The sequence below is a fragment of the Salmo salar genome, chromosome ssa17, assembly GCF_905237065.1.
Source record: "Salmo salar chromosome ssa17, Ssal_v3.1, whole genome shotgun sequence".
NCBI lineage: Eukaryota > Metazoa > Chordata > Actinopteri > Salmoniformes > Salmonidae > Salmo > Salmo salar.
Window position 1 is genome coordinate 50,669,969 of NC_059458.1, and position 24,223 is coordinate 50,694,191.

General features: G+C 43.1%; 1 protein-coding gene across 1 annotated transcript in view; it reads right to left on the reverse strand.

The window, feature by feature from the left end:
• LOC106575984 (proton myo-inositol cotransporter) overlaps window positions 1-24,223 on the reverse strand; it is a 76,251-nt gene that overhangs the window by 8,893 nt on the left and 43,135 nt on the right. The window contains exons 4-6 of the mRNA XM_014152761.2: window positions 13,425-13,533; window positions 1,067-1,230; window positions 676-796 (exon numbers count right to left, since the gene is read on the reverse strand). Coding sequence (XP_014008236.2) covers window positions 676-796; window positions 1,067-1,230; window positions 13,425-13,533 — 394 coding nt within the window. The remainder of the gene's footprint in view (window positions 1-675; window positions 797-1,066; window positions 1,231-13,424; window positions 13,534-24,223) is intronic.

Consider the following 24,223-nt stretch of genomic DNA (forward strand, 5'->3'; position numbering starts at 1 on the left):
CAATAAAGAACACCCTCATTAGTGACCATGTTTCAATTCATGGTGGCTCAGGTTCATTTTTTTACACCTGCACTTAACAATAAAGTGATGTACATATGTCAATGTTAACTTCAGATTTTTTTTTCTTCATTTTTACCCCCCCTTTTCTCCCCAATTTCGTCATATCCAATTACGAACTTGTCTCATCGCTGCAACTCCCCAACTGGCGCGGGAGAGGCGAAGGTTGAGTCATGCGTCCTCCTTAACACCCACCCGCTTAACCAGGAAGCCAGCCGCCCCAATGTTAGGAAACACCGTTCAACTGACGACCGAAGTCAGCCTGCAGGTGCCCGGCCTGCCACAAGGAGTCGCTAGAGCATGATGAGCCAAGTAAAGCCTCCCCTGGCCAAACCCTCCCTTAACCCGGACGACGCTGGGCCAATTGTGTGCCACCCTATGGGACTCCCGGTCACAGCCGGTTGTGTTACAGGCTGGGATCAAACTCGTGTCTGTAGTGACACCTCAAGCACTGCGATGCAGTGCCTTAGACCCCTGCACCACACGGGAGGCACCCCATAACATGAAATGTAACCCTTATATTCAGAATAGTACGGAATACTCAGTATTGTGTTGGACAGTAGACTACAGTGCAGATAGAGTACAGTTTAATACAGTAGTAGAGTAGGGAGTACTCACAGGTGTCTGTTGCAGGTGGAGTTGACAATTGAGGGGTCAGTGGGGTGGAGGGTGACAGGAGGGGTGTGTTGGGCAGACAGCAGAAACCCAATGGCCAGCAGAGACAGACTCAGACATGTTCCTAGGAGAAAACAAATACAGTCTAACCAAACAGTGTACTGCTTTAGACATAATATGGGTTACTACTACTGTCTGTTTAGTTACATGTATTACAATTTCATGTAATACTGTAATTTCACGTAGTCCATGTAATTCCATTCAAATCTATCTGTGGAGCTAACTGTGAAACGTATACTGTGATCCAATATGCCATCTATTCACACACACTAAATGTGTCTCTGAATCATCAGAATCCATACATTTATCTTTACCCTGACCCTCTGACCCTTACCGATGATGCTCCCGAGTGTGAGTTTCCTGCGGCCAACCCTCTCCACTAGCCACACCCCCAGGAGGGTGAACAGAAAGTTGGTGAAGGCTGTGACCCCGGCCAACCAGATGGCCAGCTTGTCATCCCGCACTCCCGACATCTGCAGGATGGTGGCGCCGTAGTACCTGTACAAAGAGGAGAGGGTGTTTCATCAGTGAACAGAACCATAGAGAAAGACAGAGAATTTGGCACAGAGATATAATGTATCTCTATGGTGGTGCAGCAGTACCTGCACACAGAGGACAGGATATGGTCATCATCAATCACCACATGGCTACCATATAAAGACACTAGCTGGATGCCATGTTGATGCACAAAGACAATAGGGTGGTGGCTACTATCTGGCCATGCTGGAAAGAACAGCCAGGTAGTAATGTCCTTCTGGAATGGCCATCTACAGACTATTGAGGACAGGACAGGAAACTCAAAGTTCATTACGATTGTATGTTGTATTGCATTGGATTGTCCCTCTCATGCCAATAAAGCTTGGGAGAGCGAGATATAAGTAGGAAACAGATTGAAAGAGACAGATCACCATGTGCTAATGATTCTCTCCATAGAGAAGAGGTACACTCCATTATGTTCTTGAGTTGAGTGGCCACCAATCAACCACCGGTAAAGCAATCAACCCGAAATAGACACAATGAGCCCAGTCCCAATCCATCCACCCCATTCACTCTTGTATCTGTCTGTGTCCCAAATGGCACCCAAATCCCCAAATAGTGCACTACTTTTGACCAGGACAAAGGTAGTGCACTATTAGGGGATAGGGTACCATTTGCAACACAAACACTCTGGTGTCACTGTCTAATTAAAGTGCCACCTTTCTGCCTGGATGCTGCTGAACTCTGCTTCACTTAGGCAAATTACACCTCATCAAGCTCGACAGACAGGGCCTCTAAACATTCTCTCCTTGACATGCCTCATTTCTAGGGGACCAGGTGATATAGACGGTGGAGGAAGATACTAGTCCTGTAAAACTTGTAGACATCCAGATAGCTGCTCAAGGTAGAAGTTGCCACAGATCTTGAATAAGATTCACCTACAGTGGCTGAAAAAATATCAGACCGTATATCAGTGGTTAAGGGAAACTACACCCCTTTCTGATCAACCCTCTCCCTGCTTCACAAGGCAGCACCCCAGCCTCTGTAGAAAAGCCCTTACTCTCCAGGTTAAATGAGAAAATACAGACACTCGGAACGCAACGCAACGATTCTCACCAAAAAAGACGAGAGAGGAAAACATTCATTCAAAAGTTAAAAAATAAAAGACAATCCCTCGCTTTCTCTCTCGCTCCCTCACTTTTTCACTCATTCTCTGCAGGGAGCAGTGAATTAGCATTTTGTTTTTCAATCTCTTGAAAAGCATCTGCACCCGTCTACTCGTTTTCAAAACAAAACACTCCTTTGCATAAATCTTTCCTTTAGTTAAGTCAGCCAACATGTTTCTCAACTTCAGTCTAAATTCAATACTTCAGAGTTAAAGTACAGGTGTAAGGGGTCATGAGGACCACATACATGGTCAATAAATATAAAAATCAAGCAAAGCCTTTGAAAAAAACTGAGCCCATAGCACTGGTAATAGCCACATGCAGCGATGTAACAACATGTTAGGCGGAAGGCAACAAAGCTGCCTGATTTCTGTCTCGCCTCGCAGAGGCTTTCAATCTCAGTATGCATCTGCCCACACACACACACACACACACACAGAAACACAGTATGACTGATAAAGGGGTTTGTAGTAGCAGCGGGTGTAAAAGCTCTCTGCAGTAGAGGCTCTCTAAGCTCCATCTCAGATTTGAATCAGATTGATTAAGAAGCAGCAAGGCAGGCCAGAAAGGAGGCACAGCTCACATTTAACCAGCCCAACCAGCTACCCTCTGCTCTGACAGATCATAGCAACACCACCACACCACATCCACAACAAACATGATGTAACCAGCTACACAGAGCGCTGTAAATACTACATAAGTGTACTTCGAACCCCTCCAGCACAGCATCCAAATGCTGCCATAATACAGACTATTGGGTGGTAACCACATGGTGCCAGTTAAAAATCATAGTTTCCAACAGCCAAAGTGTGTGTATCTTTAGGCTCTGGCTCCATTCCAGAAATGTGGAATAAAACATATGTATTTCTTGCGGGTGAGACCCCCTGCCAGGCCACTTGCAGAGGGAAGAATGAGCCATCCCCAGTCCCTGTTAACGATGAGGATGCAGGCTCATTCTTGGACTCTCAGGGAGCTCACAGTCCAATTATATAAATTAAACTGCCCGCAAAAACATTCTACAGGTGGTGAGATGGGCAAATGGCAATAATACTGTAGATTGTAGATAAGACCCTGTGCTAATTGAAATGTCTGTGTTCAATTTATTATTAAATGTAATACATTTTAGACCAGGGTAACTACTCTGAACTGGACACAGCTGGCAGTACAGTTGTCATTTGTCATTTCTGACATGTCTGGAAGGTCTCAGACACTCAATAAAGCTGTCATATATAAAAGCAATATTAAAATGATATGTATGACGACCGGAGCGGACGAGAAGTCTGAAGCTCTGTAGCCAAAACTATTAATCCAACACAACTAAAAAGCACCCAGACTGTATTCATGACCACAGTAAAATTCTACGTGACCGTTGAATCAGGGTTATCTCTTCTTATGCACTCTGGACAGGCTGTATCACAACCGGCATAGGCCTATATATGAGCCCAAGCCCGAAAGAAAACCTGAATGAAAATAATGATTGTGCCTTTATACAATACATAGCCTACCACATAGTACACATGGCAGAAAAACATTACAAAAATGCTGATTTAAGATATCTTTGGTACATAATTGGTCTAGCCTAATTAAACAAATTCAGAGTAGGCCTACAATTATTGTGAATTTGTATTTTATTTTGAATAGCTTAGTAATTGGGCATTTTTGTATGTTTTGATAATTAATAGGCTGACACATGACCTTTAGCTACAGAATATCTCACCACCATGCTTTTCCATCTCCTCCCCTCTCTCCTTCATTCCTTTTTCCAGTGTGCAGAGAGGGGCTGTCAACAGTTTAATGAAATAGCCCATGTTTCATTGTGAAAACATGTTTCTATCGATGTTCCCGAACAGATTTCGCTTTCCCAAATGAAACACTGGGTAGATGCAGGAATAGGGTTGGAGAGCCCATGGCATACAGAGTTTGTGCGGAATATCACCTGTCGTGCGGGAAAATAACCAGAGTAGCCTACTTGACATGAGTGAAACGAACCGGCCCCTATTCACTATTCGAGAGCATACGGATTACATTTATTTTTTCTCTTGCCCCTGTTCCTGCTCATTTGATAATGGGTCATTCTAAATTGAAAAATACATTTTACATATTATTAAAGACAATATTAAATTGAGAATACTCTGATGGGTGAAAATATGATCACTTGATGAGAGAACAACGTGTGCAGCCTGCGGCAAGGAACAGAGCACAAGCTTTTTTTGTGACTTTCTCTAATCATCAATAGCCTAAAGTCGCATTGTGCAGCCCATATATGTTTTGATTTCTAAGGCATTCTATGGTTTGTATCATTCATAACTAAAGTTGCCAAATAACTCTAAATCTAGGATATAGGACCTGTTTCAAATGATCACTTCTACGCTCAACATAGCCACTTCATATGCGGACTCTCGCTCTGAAATGGGAAAAATATCCTTTCTATTTTATTCAGCTAAGTTCAGTTATATTCTTCTTATTATAAAATAATTTAATTTAAAATAATGGCAAGGGACTTATGAGCATATCTTCTCTGCTAAATGAACAAGACTACAGTTTATGGCATGGCTCATAGCCAGATAACATACAGTAAGCCAAGTCATATTCTGAAATACATTTTCTTCATATCATAATGTTTCTTTAGACGGAACTTCCTAAAATAAATAATAGATGCACTGTGATGGTGTATATTCAATTGATTTATTAGACCTTTTTTTAAATGTAGATGTTCCAACGGTGGCATCAGCAGCTTGTTTGTGTGGAGGCCTGGAGATTATATTTTTTTAATTTAACCTTTATTTAACCAGGTAGGCAAGTTGAGAACAAGTTCTCATTTACAATTGCGACCTGGCCAAGATAAAGCAAGCAGTTTGACACATACAACCACAGAGTTACACATGAAGTAAAACAAACAAAAAACAGTCAATAATATAGTACAAAAATAAGTCTATATACAAAGAGAGCAAATGAGGTGAGATAAGGGAGGTAAAGGCAAAAAAGGCCATGATGGCGAAGTAAATACAATATAGTGTAACGGTCGTCGTAGGTAATGGACCAAGGCGCAGCGGGTTGAGTGCTCATCTTAACTTTATTTGAACACATATGAAACAACACGATCGAACAAACAGTATTGCAGGCCACACACACACACACACACACACACACACACACACACACACACACACACACACACACACACACACACACACACACACACACACACACACACACACACACACACACACACACACACACACACACACACACACACACACACACACACACACACACACAGCTATGCAACAACAACTTCCCACAAGGGACAGGTGAAAACAGGGCTACCTAAGTACGACTCTCAATCAGCAACAACGATGTACAGCTGTTCCTGATTGAGAGCCATACCAGGCCAACACAAAGAAATACACAACATAGATAGAGCATAGAAATACACAACATAGAACATAACCAAAACCCCGGAATACTCTAAACAAACACCCCTCTACATAAACACATTTTTCAACAAACCCTGAACCACATAAAACAAATACCCCCTGCCACGTCCTGACCAAACTACAATAACCAATAACCCCTTATACTGGTCAGGACGTGACATATAGCAAGTAAAACACTGGAATGGTAGATTTGCAGTGGAAGAAAGTGCAAAGTAGAAATATAAATAATGGGGTGCAAAGGAGCAAAATAAATAAATAAATACAGTAGGGGAAGAGGTAGTTGTTTGGGCTAAATTATAGATGGGCTATGTACAGATGCAGTAATCTGTGAGCTGCTCTAACAGCTTGTGCTTAAAGCTAGTGAGGGAGATGTTTTTCCAGTTTTAGAGATTTTTGTAGTTCGTTCCAGTCATTGGCAGCAGAGAACTGGAAGGAGAGGCGGCTGAAGGAGGAATTGGCTTTGGGGGTGACCAGAGAGATGTTGCTGGAGCACGTGCTACAGGTGGGTGCTGCTATGGTGACCAGCGAGCTGAGATAAGGCGGGACTTTACTTAGCAGGGTCTTGTAGATGACCTGGAGCCAGTGGGATTGGCGACGAGTATGAAGCGAGGGCCAGCCAACGAGAGCGTACAGGTCGCAGTGGTGGGTAGCATATGGGGCTTTGGTGACAAAACGGATGGCACTGTGATAGACTGCATCCAATTTATTGAGTAGGGTGTTGGAGGCTATTTTGTAAATGACATCGCCGAAGTCGAGGATCGGTAGGATGGTCAGTTTTACGAGGGTATGTTTGGCAGCATGTCTTTTAGGCTATCGAAGTCGAAAGACCTCATGCCGCTTATGCAGATCACGTAGCTGTGTGTAATTAGCCTATGGTAATATTATTCTGTCTAATCACACACACACCCACAGAGCCTCCTCATTGGGTTAATCCACAGCTACCTGTTATTTAGATGCGCTAATTGTCCTTTTATAGTCTACTCTAAGTGTGTCAAAGTTGATGTCGTTGTGGTGTGTGTTACTGTTGCTGTTGTAGTTAATTTCAGAGACTGTTATGACTTTGTTGTGGTACTTGTTTAGTTTTTTTGACCGTCTGGTCCACCTTTCCAGGAAAAACTCTGGACCCTTAGTTGTTGTTGTTTTCTTTTAGAGGTGTGTAGGCGTCACCGTGTTGTTGGTATAGTTGAACAGGGTTGAGCAGAGTTGAGCAGTGTGTGTTCTCTATGTTTAGTAAACTCTGTCTCCGTGTGCCTCTGCGTTCAGCAGCATTAGACATGAGTGTGATAATGCATTCATCTCCTTTCAAGAGAGAAATAGGCCAGTTCCCAAGAGAGACATTTCTCTCTCTCTCTCTCTCTCTCTCTCTCCCTCGCTCTCTCTCTCTCTCTCTCTCTCTCTCGCTCTCTCTCTCTCTCTCTCTCTCTCTCTCTCTCTCTCTCTCTCCCCTCGCTCTCTCTCTCTCTCTCTCTCTCTCTCTCTGAGTGCTCTTAGGCCCCTATGCTTTCTATCTCTCTTGTTTCTCTCTCTCCCTCCCCTCCTCCCTCTCTTTAATTGATATGATTACATTATTGTTACCAGTTAGTGTGCTGTCTGTGAGTATCAATGTGTTTAAGTGATTTTGCCACTGAACCCACAGTCATGAGTGGTTATTGGTTAGGGATATGATATGGTCCTCTCACTCCTCGCAGCTCACACACACACACACACACACACACACACACACACACACACACACACACACACACACACACACACACACTCACACACGCTGCTGCTTTAGCATGCACTATGTATTCAACTGCATTACCAAGACGCTACCCTACCCTACACACACACACTATCCACTATATTTGTAAATACGGTCATGCGTGACATAGCAGTAACACATTCATTATCTATACTGTATATCATATTGTGTACATATCAGGCTATTACTATGGATTCTATCTATACTATTATTATTATCATTAGTATTTTTTTTACTCTTATTATTGATATTGATTACTGTACTGCAATGTTCTGGGAGCTAGCACGCAAGCATTTTGCTGAAGTTTTTATACCTGCTGTAAACAGTGTATGTGACAAATAAAATGTTATTTGAGTTGGCACACACACACACAAGCACACACACACAAGCGCGCACACACACACACACACACACACACACACACACACACACACACACACACACACACACACACACACACACACACACACACACACACACACACACACACACACACACACACACCTCATGTCACATTGAGGCTGCCAATGCATCCATCCGCCTTAACGATCAGGCCATCATGACCTTTCCAGACAATATCATATTGTTTGTCTTTAGGTCAGCTAGCAGTGTAGCCAGCTTTAAAGGAGCTCTGATAGGGTAGGTATTGTTCCCTGGGACCTTAGACCCCCCCAAGTATCTATCTCTGCTTGCGTCCCAAATAGCACCCTATTCCATATATATATTGCACTACTTTTGACCAGAGCCCTATAGTAGTGCGCTATATAGGAAATAGGGTGCCATTTGGGACGCAATCTCTATCTCCTGGGAGGGAGTGGGCTTTTCAGCTTGCTCTCTCTTTCCCTCTTTAATCCTTTTCAATCGGGTGCATATTCAATGAAGCTCCAGTGATGCATTTGTAAATGTCAGCCGTAAGTGAACAATTTATGTCCCCCTCACCTTTAGAGTGAAATGGGCTGGAGCAAGGCAGGTAGTCAGAGAGAGGTGAGAGGGGAGCAGAGGGACGAAGAGGATGAAGAGAGGGAGAAGGAGGAGAGGTGGTAGAATTTATTGTACGGGACTTCGTTCTGGCTATGTGATTAACTCCAGGTCACACACAGACACATACAGTCCCACTCCTCTCTTTCTTCTATTCCTCTCATCCACCTATCTCTCTTTTGCCCATGTACCCAAGCTTCAGAGGTGAGTTCACATAAACTTATCTCTTTCAGACACCACATCCATCCTTCTCTTTTCCACCTTTCCATTCCGTTCCTCATCACCCTCTTTCCCCTTCTCAACTTTCTCTTCCTCCCCTCTCTCTGACATCTTTGTTGTCACCTTGTCTTCATGTCGGAGTGGAAAGAGGAGAAATGTGTGAAGTGAATCTATGGCGAGCGTAGCCAGTGAAGTGCAGGTTCGATTTTCAGAACAGAGGTTCTGAAGGCTATTTCACACCTTCTGCCTGCTCCTCTCACATCACATACAGCCACTGGCACAATCTGAAATGGCACCCTATTCCCTATATAGTGCACTACTTTTGATCGGAGCCGATAGTGAATAGGGTGCCATTTCGGACACAGACACTCTGTTATATAACCTCCATCTTGGATCTGTGCATCATCTTGGAGAAGGTCAAGGGGTTAGTGTTGGTGACGCACTGGGAACTTGTCAAAGTCGCTGTTGTTGTTGTGTTTTTGTGTATTTACACAATCTACAGTCTACCATGTCACCTTCTGTGTTTTGGTTTTCAAGAGCCATCTTGTGTCAAACCCAGTCAAAGTCAGCCAATGTTTATCTAGACTTTTTACTTCACATCTCAAGTAGGAGTTGAGTGTTTCTTGTTTTTGTAATGATTTGTTTGTCTCTCCACTTTGAAGTTCCTATTCAGTGCTCCCTCTTACACTGAGAGAATGTAATCCTAATAGTCACAGCGTAACATCTTGAAAATGCATTACAGCAGTTGTTGCCGCACAATTTTGAGCATAAGCACCATGGTTAACATAGTGGAAGACTTGATTATTACACTTGATGACTCTCACTCAGTCACTCAGTCACTCTCCTCCTCCGTTTCAGTCTATCTACCTCTCTTGTCTCTTCTCCATCTTCCTGTCTTTCTTTTGGCTGTATGGTATCTTGTGGTGTCTTGCACTATTGGCATTCTAGAGTCTCAGACTCTCAGACCAATATATGGAACAGTCCTGTGTATTTGTCCCTATCCTACCCTTGGCCCAAGTGATCCCCACAGACCTCAGATGTACAGGGCTATAGACGGGTGTAGAAGGGTGTGCGTTTGTGGGGTGCAGAAGGGCATGCGTGTGTGGGGTGCAGAAGAGTGTATTACAGGGTGGTAATTGAACATGTCCATGGCATATCACTGACCTGTTGTTAGATATCACTTATTAAAGATGGTGGTTACCATGGTGAATGGAATTGGCTTCCAGATAACTTTTTCTTCTCTTCCCATACTGAGAACAAGAATTCTCTCCTCTTTTCTTTATTCCCTCTCTCTCTTTCTTTCTCTCTCTCTTTCTCTCTCTTTCTCCCTTCTTACCAATCTTTTTTACCCATATAGACAGGAAGCAAAATAACAGTAATTTACTGTTAATTAACATAAACAAGTAAACACATTTAGCAGGGCTCCCGAGTGGCGCAGCGGTCTAAGGCACTGCATTTCAGTGCTAGAGGCGTCACTACAGACCCTGGTTCGATTCCAGGCTGTATCACAACCGGCTGTGATTGGGAGTCCCATAGGGCGGCGCACAATTGGCCCAGCGTCGTCCGGGTTAGGGTTTGGCCGGGTTAGGACGTCATTGTAAATAAGAATTTGTTCCTAACTGTCTTGCCTAGTTAAATAAAGGTGAAATAAATAAATACAAAAAAAAAAAAAAATCTGCTCACCAACTATAAGAAATACACAACAGACTGCCATCAGTCATCAAGGGCAATACAAGGGTGACACACATAGAGACAGACACACACACACACACACAAACACACTCGAACGACTGGACCTTTACAGCTCTCCTCCCAGGCTGCCCAGCTGAGTCACTAGTTAATTGGCATGTCTCAACATCTCCAAGATTACATTTCTACAGCTGACCGTCTGCCAACTGCCCCACGTAAACAAACACTCACACATCAAAACTAAATTATACACTAAAATATGACAAACCAAAAGATGAAGATATAAACAACATCATTTGAAAGGTTACCCTATGCTGGTTAATTCCAAATAATGTATAATTTTATAGTAGGATATGTTGTGGCATTTCTTACTAAATACAACCTTTGACATATACTGTAAGTAATCAGGTTATCTGTGGACATGAGCATCATGTTGAGACCAGAGTAAGACATGCCCAATGTTCAGTCACATCGTCACTAATAGACATTGTCTATTATGGATGGATCAACAACACCTGTGGCCTCTGCTAGTCTGCCAGACAGGATTAGCAGGCTCTCGCTGTACTCTCAGGCTTAACTGCTGGCAGAGGAGAAACAGACAGATGACCTTCCCTCTCGGCCCCTCATTCTCTCATTAATTCTCTCTCTTTCCCTTTATCTCCCCCTCTCTCTCTGTCAATTTCTTAATCACCTCACTCTCTATTCTGTCTGTCTGTCTGCCTGCCTGCATGCCTCTCTCTACCTCCCTCCACCTCTCTCCCTCCTTCTTTACCTCCCTCTCTCTCTTACAGTGACCTTTACGTGCTGGATAATGTGGCTAATCGTTATGATTCCAGATCTAATAAGAAGAGGACACATCCTCACTGACAAGACAGGCTAGTTCATTATTTTTCCTCATTGTGGCTCACAATGACAGACAGACGGGCAGAGCCAGAGAGATAGAGAGAGAGAGAGAGAGCGAGAGAGGCCTGCAAGGAACCACAAACATATCCCAAACAAATCAATATCTCAAACTGCCATACAATCAGTACATGTCCCGGGAGACCTTTAGTTCATGAGAGATATGGATCAACACATCTCTCATCCTCTCTGCTCTCTGGCAGGTGGGAACGTCAATCCGACAGCACTCTGAGTTCAGTTCACAACAACGTCTGTGTGTACTGTGCATACATGCATGCTTGTGTCTATGAGTCCGCTATAGGAGTGTGCCTGAGAGAGTCCGAGAGGAATCGAAGCTGGGGTGTTGGCGGAATGTTGCAACAGCCTTTAGAGTCATCTCTTCATGACAGGGTCTGAACAAAGAAAGAGGTACTCAGAGTGAGTGCCAGGATTCATACCAAATGAAACTCTTCCAAAGCATCTTAGGAAGAGGAATCACAATGTCTCATTTGAGGGCTGGGCAGAGGACGGGTGGCAGAGGACGGGTGAGTGACTCAGACAGGACAAAGGATGAGGGACTGTCTCTCCATATACTCCTTAGTCAGCTGAGACAATCTTGGGCTGGGCAGGGAAACAGTGAGTGTCTCTGTGTGACTGCCCTGAACCATTGAACCTGTCTGGGCTAGGGCTGGGGCTGGTTTGGTGAGGAGGGAGTGAGACATAGGCATGTGCCCCACGTCGGATCTCAACCTGATTTGTTGTCACTCGGCTGTCTCTGCCACCACCTGCGGCTTTACAAATTACCAGAGGGAGAGGTAAATACAGCAACGGACCTAAACACACGCAAGCTACCTTAACAGACTCACACACACACGTACACACACAAACGTAAAACTTTGGTTATCACCCACACGCACGTATGCACACACAAACACACGCTAGCGTGCGCGCGCACACCAAACCAAACCGACACCCACTCACACCCACTCGTCCTATTCCTCTCACCTCGAATGGTTGCTTAGCAACAGCACATATTGCAAGATTGTTTACAATGCCCAGAATATGCTTGAGCTCAGGGGGATGAGAGAAAGCTAGACGATGCAATCTCACTTGAGATGGAAATAAAGATTCAACGGTTTAGCACCATACAGGCACAAAGGAAATTCAGCGAGCAATTGACCCTGCAAAGTGCATAAAAGTGCACGAAGCATGAAGAGGAATAGAAAAGGGGTTGTGTTATGTGAAAGAAAACCATTTGATACACCCCAAAAATGGAATAATGTAGGTTACCAGTGTCAATTTTCTTCAGGCAAGGTTGCTTATCAATCACACAGGTGTGGCTCTGTGAACTATCTCCTTTACAGCACATGATCCTGCATGTAATTGTCTAAGTGTTGACTGGACCACTGAACTGGTATTCGACATGAGTCGGAGGGCCGGGTAAGCCCACTAAGCTAAAGGCTATAGGCATGTTACCATACCACTCACATGACGTTGTTGATCCTGTAAATATGAATGTAGCTTAATCAAAACCATGTTACCTCACTGAGCTGTAGCTTAGGCATGTTAGTCCACCGAACTTGCACAAGAACCTTGGTTTGTGGGAGCCGAAACGGTGCATAGGAGCAGGAGCAGATCTCCTGTTTCTGTAGCGTGAGGCAGCTTGATGTACAAGTACATCCCCTGGACAGGACACTAGTCTATAACAGGGCCTTACCCACAAATCAAATCAAAACAAAATCACATTTTATTTGTCACATGCGCCAAATACAACAAGTGTAGACCTTACAGTAAAATGCTGACTTGCTCTTTCCCAACATGCAGAGTTAAATAAGAAAAATCTCCTTAATGTGAAAAATCTAACCAACAAGTTTCAAGTTTCAAAGTTATTCGCCATGTATACAGGACACAACAGGCGTAAAACAGTACAGTGAAATGTTTACTTGCGAGCTCTTTCCCAACAGCGCAGAAAAAACACAAGGAATGCAAAGATACGATAAAGAAACACGAGAATGCAAGTATATACAGATCAGTGCCAGTACCATATTCAATGTGCAGGGGCCACTAAGGCACTAAAGATACTAAAGGCTGTGTACTCACATGACAGTGTTGATCCCAGAGAGCTGTTGGAACATCTGTAGTCCACATCCCACCAGGAGTGCTCTCCGTGTGGGGGGGTAGGTCAGCATCCTCCAGATCACAGGGCCATCTGGACACACACACACACACACACACACACACACACACACACACACACACACACACACACACACACACACACACACACACACACACACACACACACACACACACACACACACACACACACACACACACACACACACACACACACAGGAGCAGAGGTTAGAATATACCTTTTGATCATCATCAGCCTATCAATGGACAAACACAACACACACGAAACAGGCCAACAGCGATACCAACAAGTGGCTGAAGTTAGTTGTGTTCGATCTGAAAGTAAAGTTGTGTCTGAGGCAGCAGCAGAAGCCAGCAGGCTTACAGCTGAGACCTTCAAACAGAGACTCCAGGGAGAAGCAGTCATAATAGGACAGGAAGGCTGGACAGGTATGCAGAGCTTTAATAAAGAAACTCACACACTGACTGACTGACTAACTGACTTAATCCACTGAGATATCAAACACACACAAGAATGGACAAATATGTACACACAGACACAGTTACACTGACACACGCTGACAAACACAGACAAACACACATACACATACACACATTGTTGGAGGGGAGCAGCTGTGAGTGGGTGGATGCTCGCTGGGCTGGGAAGAGCTCCTTTAGCTCCCAGACAGGCTGAACACACACACACACACACACACACACACACACACACACACACACACACACACACACACACACACACACACACACACACACACACACACACACACACACGCACAGCTACCGGACAGCGCCCCACTGAAACAGAATACACTCTCCCCAGGACCAGTCACAGCAGGATCTCCCGAGAACCAATCAACACTGACCGAGCCACTCTGCACCCAGCCACAATCACCGGGGGGACCAATCAAATCACACTGTTCTTCCCAGCAAACGCTTTCTGACTATTACTGCTGTCATTATCTTTGAATGCATGTATGGATGTCTCTTATTTCTCATAAGCTTAGCCATGTTATTAATCAATATAGAGATCTGTTCATATCGTGTGTGTCACAAAATAATATAAAGATGTCATAAACCGTCATGGAGGTTGACAGTCTCTTCAAATGTTACAGGTACACCTTAATATTACTAGCTGACGGGATTGAATGTTGACTTGGACTATGTGTTTGTGTTTATCGACTGCGTGAGTAAAGTGAGTGTGGACATGAGCTGCCAGGTTACAAATGCAGCCATCAGAAACTGAGAGGAAGTGATGTGTTTATGAGAGTCAACAATTTGCAGAGCGCTAACATTGTAGAGGCAGGATTGAATGGCCCCAGGAGACAATACCAGAGGACAGAGAGCTGATTAGCTACAGCTCAGATCCTGAGACATGGACAGACAGATCGCCGTGAACCAACTGACCTAGGTTATGGGTGAGTTAATGAATGAAGCGCTAACTTCACAGAGATGCACAAACACACACACACAGACTGATAAACACAAACACGTGCTGCTTGTGCATACATTCACATTCCGCAGCAAGAAAATCAAAAATGTTGCTCAAACAAAAGGGGGAACGTAACAAAATGGGGGCTTGTCCGGGATCTTGTTACCCATGAGTATGGTAGTCGCTCTAGTCACCTACTCTGAAGCTCTGCTGTGCCCAGATATTTGAGTGTTCAAAATACACTTTTGTGGTAGAGTTTCTGTCACTGACATCCACCTTGATGGTTTATAAGATTGGGAAAGTTGCATAAACACACAGGCTAATAAAATAAAAAATAAAGCCATGGACTTTAAGTTGGAAGCAATTGTGGAAAACCCTACATGGGAGATGCTAGATACTGTAAATGTACAAAGGCGAATCTGCTCGTCATTTCAAAGCATTATGACATTAAGGTGGCATTTGGCGATCCAAAAGCAGTAGTTAAAGAGTTCATCGGTACTGCTTTAGTGGAGGAAGAAATCCTTCAAGAGAGAGAGGCTGATGAATAGGGCGCTACCGGTGGTAAAGTACATCCCATAGACGTGCAACAAATGGAGTTAAAACTAAAGGCAAAGTTGGAGCAACAAAAATGTGAGCTTGAACAACAGAAATTAGAGCTCGGGCACAAGGAAAGAGAACGTGAGGAGAGATTGGATGAACATAAATTAAGAGTTGGAGCACAGGGCAAAACAAGATGAGCGTGCAGCCAAACAACAAGAACGAGAACGTGTGGCTAGACTAGAACAAGAATAAGAACGATGGATCTGGAAGCGCTCCAAATCCAGTCAGGCCATCCTGCACCCTCAACAGAGTTTGATCTTGGTTGGAACAGCCGGCTTGTACCGCCTTTCAACGAAAAGGAGGTGGGTGTATATTTTACTCTGTTTGAGCGGATTGCCACATCCCTAAAATGGCCGTGAGATATTTGGTCAGTGCTCCTCCAAAGTGTTCTTGTGGGAAAATCTCAGAAGTGTACGCCGCTTTGTCTCTTGACCAGAGTTCAGATTATGACACTGTTAAAGCTGCTTACGAGTTGTCCCAGAGGCATACAGACAACAGTTCCGTAAATTATGAAAGACAGAATCACAAAGCCATGTTGAGTTCGCAAGGAAACAAGCATGTATTTTTGATCGGTGGTGTGGTTCTCAAGAGGTGAAGGACTCATACTTCTCAAACAGTTCAAGCATTGACTTCACGAAAGGGTTGCGACCTACATTTATGACCACAAGGATCTCACTCTTGAGAAAGCTGCAGATGAGTTTGTGTTGACACATAAAACTACCTTCACAAACAAAGCATCCAGTAGTTATCCCAATCCAGAGAAGTCACTTCCTACTGCGAGTGCCCAAAGATAAAGATCGGCAGATCGTATCCTGCAGTTTGTTTTTACTGCCATGAGAAAGGACACACTGTCTCTCAGTGTCCTAAGTTGAAACAGAAAAATTATAAAGAAAAAAAGCCATTTCTTCTCATGGGAGCATTATGGCCCATTAAGTCTCTGGTTGGGATAGGGGTATGTCCTAAACAAGAGTTTGGATGTGTATGAACCCTTTTTTCAGACAGGTTTGTGTCTCTGCAGAGTGGCGATGCTATTAAGCAGCTGGTGAAGATACTGCAAGACACTGGGGCAGCCCAGTCCTTCATTTTGGAGGATGTTTTGCCTTTGTCTGACACTTCAGCAACTGGTTACACTGTGTTAGTACAAGGCATGGAGATGCGTTGCATGGAAGTTCCTTTGTATAACGTGGAACTCGAGTCTGATGTTATTTCTGGTTCCGTTGGCCTAGCCAACCGGTGAAGGGGGCATCATTCATTTTGGGAAACTATTTGGCTGGAGGGAAGGTTGTGCCAAATCCTGTCACTTGTAAGGAACCTAGAGTAGAGGAACCTGATGGGTTATCAGGAAAGTACCCTAGAGGGTTCACAGCGTGTGCCATTACACATGCTATGTCTAGAAAAGTCCCCGGGAGCAAGTCAAGTGTTGAAGACGATGTCAGCGATCCCATCATAGTTGATCTGTCTGAGACGTTTATGGGTGATCCTGATTTCAGTAAACCTCCTGAGTTGACCTCTCCTTTGAAAACCCCAAATGTGAGTGAGTTTGTAGGACCGGTGAAGGAAGAAAGGGTTCCTGGAGTTGATACTTCGATGTCTAGGAAGCAGCTGATATCTCTCTTTTTGCTGAGATATGTCCAGAGGAGGTGTTGATGAAGTTTATGTGGGTTACTTTGACAGAGATGGTGTTCTAATCAGGAAATGGCAACCTCGCGTCACTTCTGGGCAGGATAACTGGCCCAGTGTATCTCAAGTGTATCGTTCCAGGTATGCTTCGACAAGAGATACTGAGGTTGGCTCAGGATGGTAGTATGGCAGACCATCTTGGGGTCAATAAGACGTATGACCATATCATGCACAACTTCTTCTGGTCTGGTCTGAAACAGGATGTTGTGTCTTACTGTAAATCATCAAATCAAATTTATATAGCCCTTCTTACATCAGCTGATATCTCAAAGTGCTGTACAGAAACCCAGCCTAAAATCCCAAACAGCAAGTAATGCAGGTGTGAAGGAATCTTGTTTGCCAGCGGACGGGTAAACCAAACCAAGCTGTACCAGTTGCACCTTTGCAGCCTATTCCTGCTTTGACAAACATTTCAGCAAGGTTCTGGTGGACTGTGTTGGTCCTTTGCCCAAAGCCAAGAGTGGTAACCAGTTTCACTTAACCATCATGTGCACTGCAACTCATTTCCCTGAGGCAATTCCACTGAGGAAAATCACGGGAGGATTAGCAGATATAGCGGATATAGCAAGAGTTTCCCCTTGAAATCAGACGTGTCCGTGGTAAGGACAACTTGGTTACTGATTGTGTCTCAAGGGTGGGCACTCAATAAGTTTGTTTCTTGCGTTTAGCTAGTGTGTTGCCCTGGCTCACAATTTATTTTGACTGCACGTTCTGTATTTTGGGCTCGTTCCAAGAGGACACGAGTTATAGAAATGTACGCACGTTTTTAAAAAACTTGTGAGAGTTAGGCATCTATAAATAAGAACATCATTTATATATATACAATACCAGCCAAAAGTTTGGACACACCTACTCATTCAAGGGTTTTTCTTTATTTTTACTATTTTCTACATTGTAGAATAATAGTGAAGACATCAAAACTATGAAATAACACACATGGAATCATGTAGTAACCAAAAAAGTGTTATACAAATCAAAATATATTTTATATTTGAGATTCTTCAAAGTAGACACCCTTTGCCTTGATGACAACTTTGCACACTCTTGGCATTCTCTCAACCAGCTTCATGAGGTAGTCACCTGGAATGCATTTCAAATAACAGGTGTGCCTTGTCAAAAGTTCATTTGTGGAATTTATTTCCTTAATGCATTTGAGCTAATCAGTTCTGTTGTGACAAGGTACAGTAGGGGTGGTATACAGAAGATAGCCCTATTTGGTAAAGACCAAGTCCATATTATGTAAAAAAAAAAAAACACAAGTGCAGTTGCAAAAACCATCAAGCGCTATGTTGAAACTAGACCCAGAGTTACCTCTGCTGCAGAGGATAAGTTCATTAGAATTACCAGCCTCAGATTTCAGCCCAAATAAATGCTTCACAGAGTATTCTGCCCTTGAATTGCGTTCCCATGCAAAACTAGACAGATAGCTAACAACTAAGTCTTCAATAAAACTCCCAAGGTGTGACTTTTCTTGAATGAATATATTGAAAACGTTTATATTGTGAAACTGCAAAATACAGAAAAGAATATACTTTAGTATTCAATTCAAATTGACCTATTGTAGCTGTACATTATACCTTATAAGTTGAAGTTGCATGAAAATACAAAGCACGTGCCAAGGTATCATGCATCTGGCATGACGCCAAACCATGTAGCTAATTGTTACTCATATGGTAATTGGCTAACTCCTTTCATTACTCTAATAATGTACAACCATCTCTGTACAATAACAAAGCATATTACACTAGAAACTAACAAAACTTCAGTATTGTATGTTTTACAATTCGATTACATGACGCATGAGCAAAGTAATACAGCTGACGGCATACATGAAAGGCATTGCAATTTCTGTGAGTAAATGCAACCAACCGACATTGATAAGTAAGCAATTCTATCAATAACAAGATTATCATCACTAGCTAAATGCTCGAATCCAACTTACAAACAAATATTTTCCGAGGCTGAAGCGTGACAAGAAATAGCTACACTGAAAGACCTGCACCGTAGTGTTGTTTTTAGCTGCTTCTATGCGTGAAGAACGAATTCTCTACTTCCTGTTTGCGTACAGTCTTTCTAAGTACCAAAAAGCTCCACTAGGGGGCGAATAACACCATGGAACACAATGAAAATCCATTTTAACCATTGTAATAAAATTATCTGTTACCTTCTAACAGGATGGCAGCACACAGAGTTCTGTGGAGACTGCGTGAATCAGGCCTTCATGGTCAAATTGCTGTGAAAAAAAACAATAAGAAGAACAGACTTGCTTGGGCCAAGAAACACGAGCAATGGACATTAGACCGGTGGAAACCTGTCCTTTGGTCTGATGAGTCCACATTTGAGATTTTTGGTTCCAACCACCGTCTTTGTGAGACGCAGAGTGATCTCTGCAAGTGTGGTTCCCACAGTGAAGCATGGAGGAGGTGTGATGGTGATTTGCTGGTGACACGGTCATGATTTATTTAGAATTCAAGGCACATTTAACCAGCATGGCTACCACAGCATTCTGCAGCGATATGCCATCCCATCTGGTTTGCCCATCTGGGACTATCATTTGTTTTTCAACAGGACAATGACCCAACACACCTCCAGGTTGTGCAAGGGCTATTTGACAAAGAAGGAGAGTGATGGAGTGCTGCATCAGATGACCTGGCCTCCACAATCACCCGACCTCAACCCAATTGAGATGGTTTGGGATGAGTTGGACCTCAGATGTGGGAACTCCTTCAAGACTGTTGGGAAAGCATTCCAGGTGAAGCTGGTTGAGAGAATGCCAAGAGTGTTTTGTCTTACATTTAATTGTTGACACCCATTAGACTCCATGTTTACATTGGAGAAGGCGATGCATTTAAGTTGATCATGTTGTGAAGTGGAAGTTGTTTTCTGTTGGTGGTGAGCAAACTTGTCTAAGGAAAATATAGGACATATTTGTTGTCTTAAGGGGGAAGGTGTTACAGGCTTTGGTTTTTCCATTTATGTTTTGAGGTTGGACTTTAGCACGTACAGTATAGCTCGTTAGCACGTAGGGCGCACTGATTGGTGTCATCTCATAGTTAGTATGTGTTACACATGTGCTGGTTGTCAGGTGCTATTTAACTGGCCCAGTGCTCCAGTTGTCTTGATAGATGCAGAGGGTTAGCACCTTTAGTTGGCACTCCCTATTTTGAGTTCTTGACAAACAATCCTTTATCTGATTTTGGTTTGCTTGTTGTCTTTACATTTTGTGGGGGGGGTTCTTTTGTTTGCCTCTTCTTGGGTAAGCTTAGTGGGTGCTCATGGTGGGTGGCTTTAAGGTTCCAGTTGTTGTTGCTAGTCAACTTTCAGTGTACACCCCCATGAGTGTCTTCCTTCAACCACACCTGTTCGGTTTGGTTGTTGGTCAGTGACTCTGTTAGTTCCCCCTTCTGTTTGAGCGACATTTTTGTTTTTCATGCTGGGGAAAGTAACACACGCACAGGCAGAGACACGGGCGCACACATACACACGAGTGCATACAGCACACACACACACACACACACACACACACACACACACACACACACACACACACACACACACACACACACACACACACACACACACACACACACACACACACACACACACACACAGGTATGAACAGAGCTCCACTCTAACCTAATCAGAGAAAGGATGAGTTCAGCGAGAGGGAGAAAGAGAGGTGATAGAGAGGGAGAGAGACAGATAGAGGGGGGAGAGGGGAATAGCAGGGCGAGGGACAGATAGAGATAAATGGGAAGCTATACTCACTCAAATGAACCCTACATTACAGCTTTTTACAATCACTTTGGCACTAATTTAGGAACCTTAATGTCATTTTTCTAAACTTTAGACACATAACTCACAACCAATGATCAAAATGCCTTTTTTTTTTTTACTCTAACACTTTTTCCAGTTGCTTGGATACAATACACATAAAGCTAAGATCATTTGTTCATTGAACTAAAATCACCTGTTGAAAATGACACAACTTAAGATGAGATGACTGTCTATTCATTTCATTACACTGATCTAACTATCAATTGATACAACTGCTCAAAATGATAAGTAACTGTTGCATTACTCTTAGTTTTATGGAAACGGACGAACATGAACCAATTGGACTACATTATCTATGGATGTAATATTTCATCATCATTCTTTATCAGACACTGTTTCTATGGTCCCATGTACCACTTTTCCAGACCATGTTTTCAGATTTGACATTACTGTACACTCACCGGCTACTTTATTAGGTTCACCTATCTAGTACTGGGTAGGACCCCCTTTTGCCTCCACAACAGCCTGAATTATTCACAGTGTTGTATGTTAAGAGATGCCCTTCTGCACACCACTGTTTTAAACAGCTGTTATTTGAGCATTTGTGGCCTTTCTGTTAGCTTGAATGAGTCTGGACATTCTCCTCTGACCTCTCTCATTAACAAGGTGTTTTTGCCCACAGAACTGCCGCTCACTGAATGTGTTTTCTTTATCACACCATTCTCTGTAAACTCTAGAGACTGTAGTGCATACAAATCCCAGGAAGGCAGCTGTTTCTGAGATGCTGGAATCACCCTGTGTGGCATCTTCAATCATACCACAGTCAAAGTTGCTTAGATTACGCATCTTGCCTGTTCTAATGTTTGGTCGAACAACATCTAAAGCTATCTACTCTATATACTCTATATATTGTGTTGCAGGCAGCCACATGATTCGCTGTTCAAATGTAACCTTCCTTGATGGGCTAAATCAGGTCTGTAGAGCTGATGGCGTGACCTATGTCATTGTGTGGGATAATGTCAGGTTCCACCATGCTCAAATGGTGCAAGCATGGTTTCAGGCCCATCCACAATTTACCACCCTGTACTTACCCCCATACTCTCCTTTCTTAAAACCCGATTGAGGAATCTTTCTCCACATGGAGGTGGAAGGTATATGATAGGCGCCCTCACGAACAAGCCAACCTTCTCCAGGCCATGGATGACGCATGCAATGACATCACGGCAGACCAGTGTCAGGCCTGGATTCACCATGCCCGAAGATTCTTCCCAAGATGTTTGGCTAATGAAAACATCCATTGTGATGTGGATGAGAACCTGTGGCCAAATCCACAACACAGGGTTGAAATATAGAAGTACAGTAATCAATCCTTTGTTCTGGTTTTTACAGTAAGCCAGGTGAGGAACACTGCAGTTGATGTTTTACTGTAGTTTTTTCTTTTTTTGTAGCTAATTATTTTTGCTTTGATTCAAAGAAACCTATGAGTGATTTTATTGTATTTCATCAATAAATTTCAGATTTTGTTCAATGATTCCACTGTGTCTGTAGTATTCTCTCTAATAGTCCTTTTACAGTGATGTATTTACGTGTAGTACCATAATGAAACATGTATCACATATTTTGTACTACAATATTTAATGATTGTACGAACAACTACACAGTGAAACTATCGGTATCTTGTGGTTGGGTGATCTAAATTAATGTTCCTATGGTATTTCATGATAAATTAGTTATTTGAACCAATGATTCTGCAAGTGCAAGGTTTCTTTAAAGATATGAATGGACAATGCAATGTTTTGAACATTGGACAGCCTGTGTTACAAGTGATGACCGTTTTGAGTTTTGTGTCTAGAGTTTTGAAAAATGACCACAAGGTTCTGAAATTAGTGTCAAAGGGATTGTAAAAAACTGTAGGATGGAAAGAAGGGAACAGGGATAGAATGTGCTTTCCATCCTAATGCAGTGTTCATTTGAGTGAGTTTAGCTTCCAATGTATCTCTATCTGTCCCCGTTGGTTCATGGCGGTCTGTCAATCCAAGTAATGCTGTAACCATAAAAGCTGTTTTAGCCATTATACACGCACCACCTATCCTTTAAAAGTCTACCACAAAGATACTACTGCTCTCTTTAATTTCATTCCATATTACTCATATCAAACCAACAGAGTGCAATAGACATCCAGTACAAAGGAAACACGCTACACACAGCTGAATTAAAACCTAATTAGTGTACAGTCAGACGAGGCCAGTGTTATGGGGTCTTAATGAGAGCGATATCTTCTCCCCTTTGATATCCACCAATGGAATCCCCAATTATATAATTTCCCCATGGCAACCTTCGCCAGGGAAACACCCAAGCGACACCAATTAGAGTGAATTTTCCAATGTTGGTATAGCGATGGCTTCATTAAGTGGGATGTTTTATTCTGCACATCAACTAACCCAGAAATGGTTCCTAGTTGTTCTCTCATGGAACCTTCTGCACAGGCACCCGTCACCTGTTTGATTACTAGAGTGGAAACAATTCATTACAACCATTTCTCTGCCTGTCTTAGGCTACTCAACGGAGAGAGACAGGATGAATGGAGCCACAGTGCCTAGAGAGAGAGAGAGAGAGAGAGAGAGAGAGAGAGAGAGAGAGAGAGAGAGAGAGAGAGAGAGAGAGAGAGGAAATAGATGGAGAGAGACAAAGAGGGAATGTGGGGAAGGAAGAGGGGGAGAAAGGGAACAAGAGAAAGAGGAAGGGATAGGGGAGGGGAGAGTGAGTGAGTGAGGGAAAGAGACAGAGACGTTTGACAACATGTTGATTACATTACGTTCCTTTGATAAGGATTAAACTTTTCAGTATACTGATTAGGATTCCAATCCAGCTACTGATAAGCAATGGAGATTAACGTCCCTATCTTTTTATTGATTCGTAAGTCATTTGTAAGGTTGTGGAATGCCATCCTCTGTCGTCAATAGATAGTTTGATTAGGTTAGGGACAGACAGAAGTCAACCCAAGGAACTTAATGAAGCGAGCAATGGAACTCCCATCTACAGGAAGATGAACAACAAATTCCTTTCAGAGATGATGGAAAAAGCTTTTTCTGTCCCACATGTAATTTTACATAAGTGTCTAAGAGATTTCAGCAAGGTCAGTACATTTTCACAAAACATTATTAGAAACCAGAGCACTTTAATTTTGACAGCCTCTTTCCCCTCTCCTCTTTAATCTCCTCTCTCCCCCTCTCCTCTTCTTCCCTCTCTCCACTCC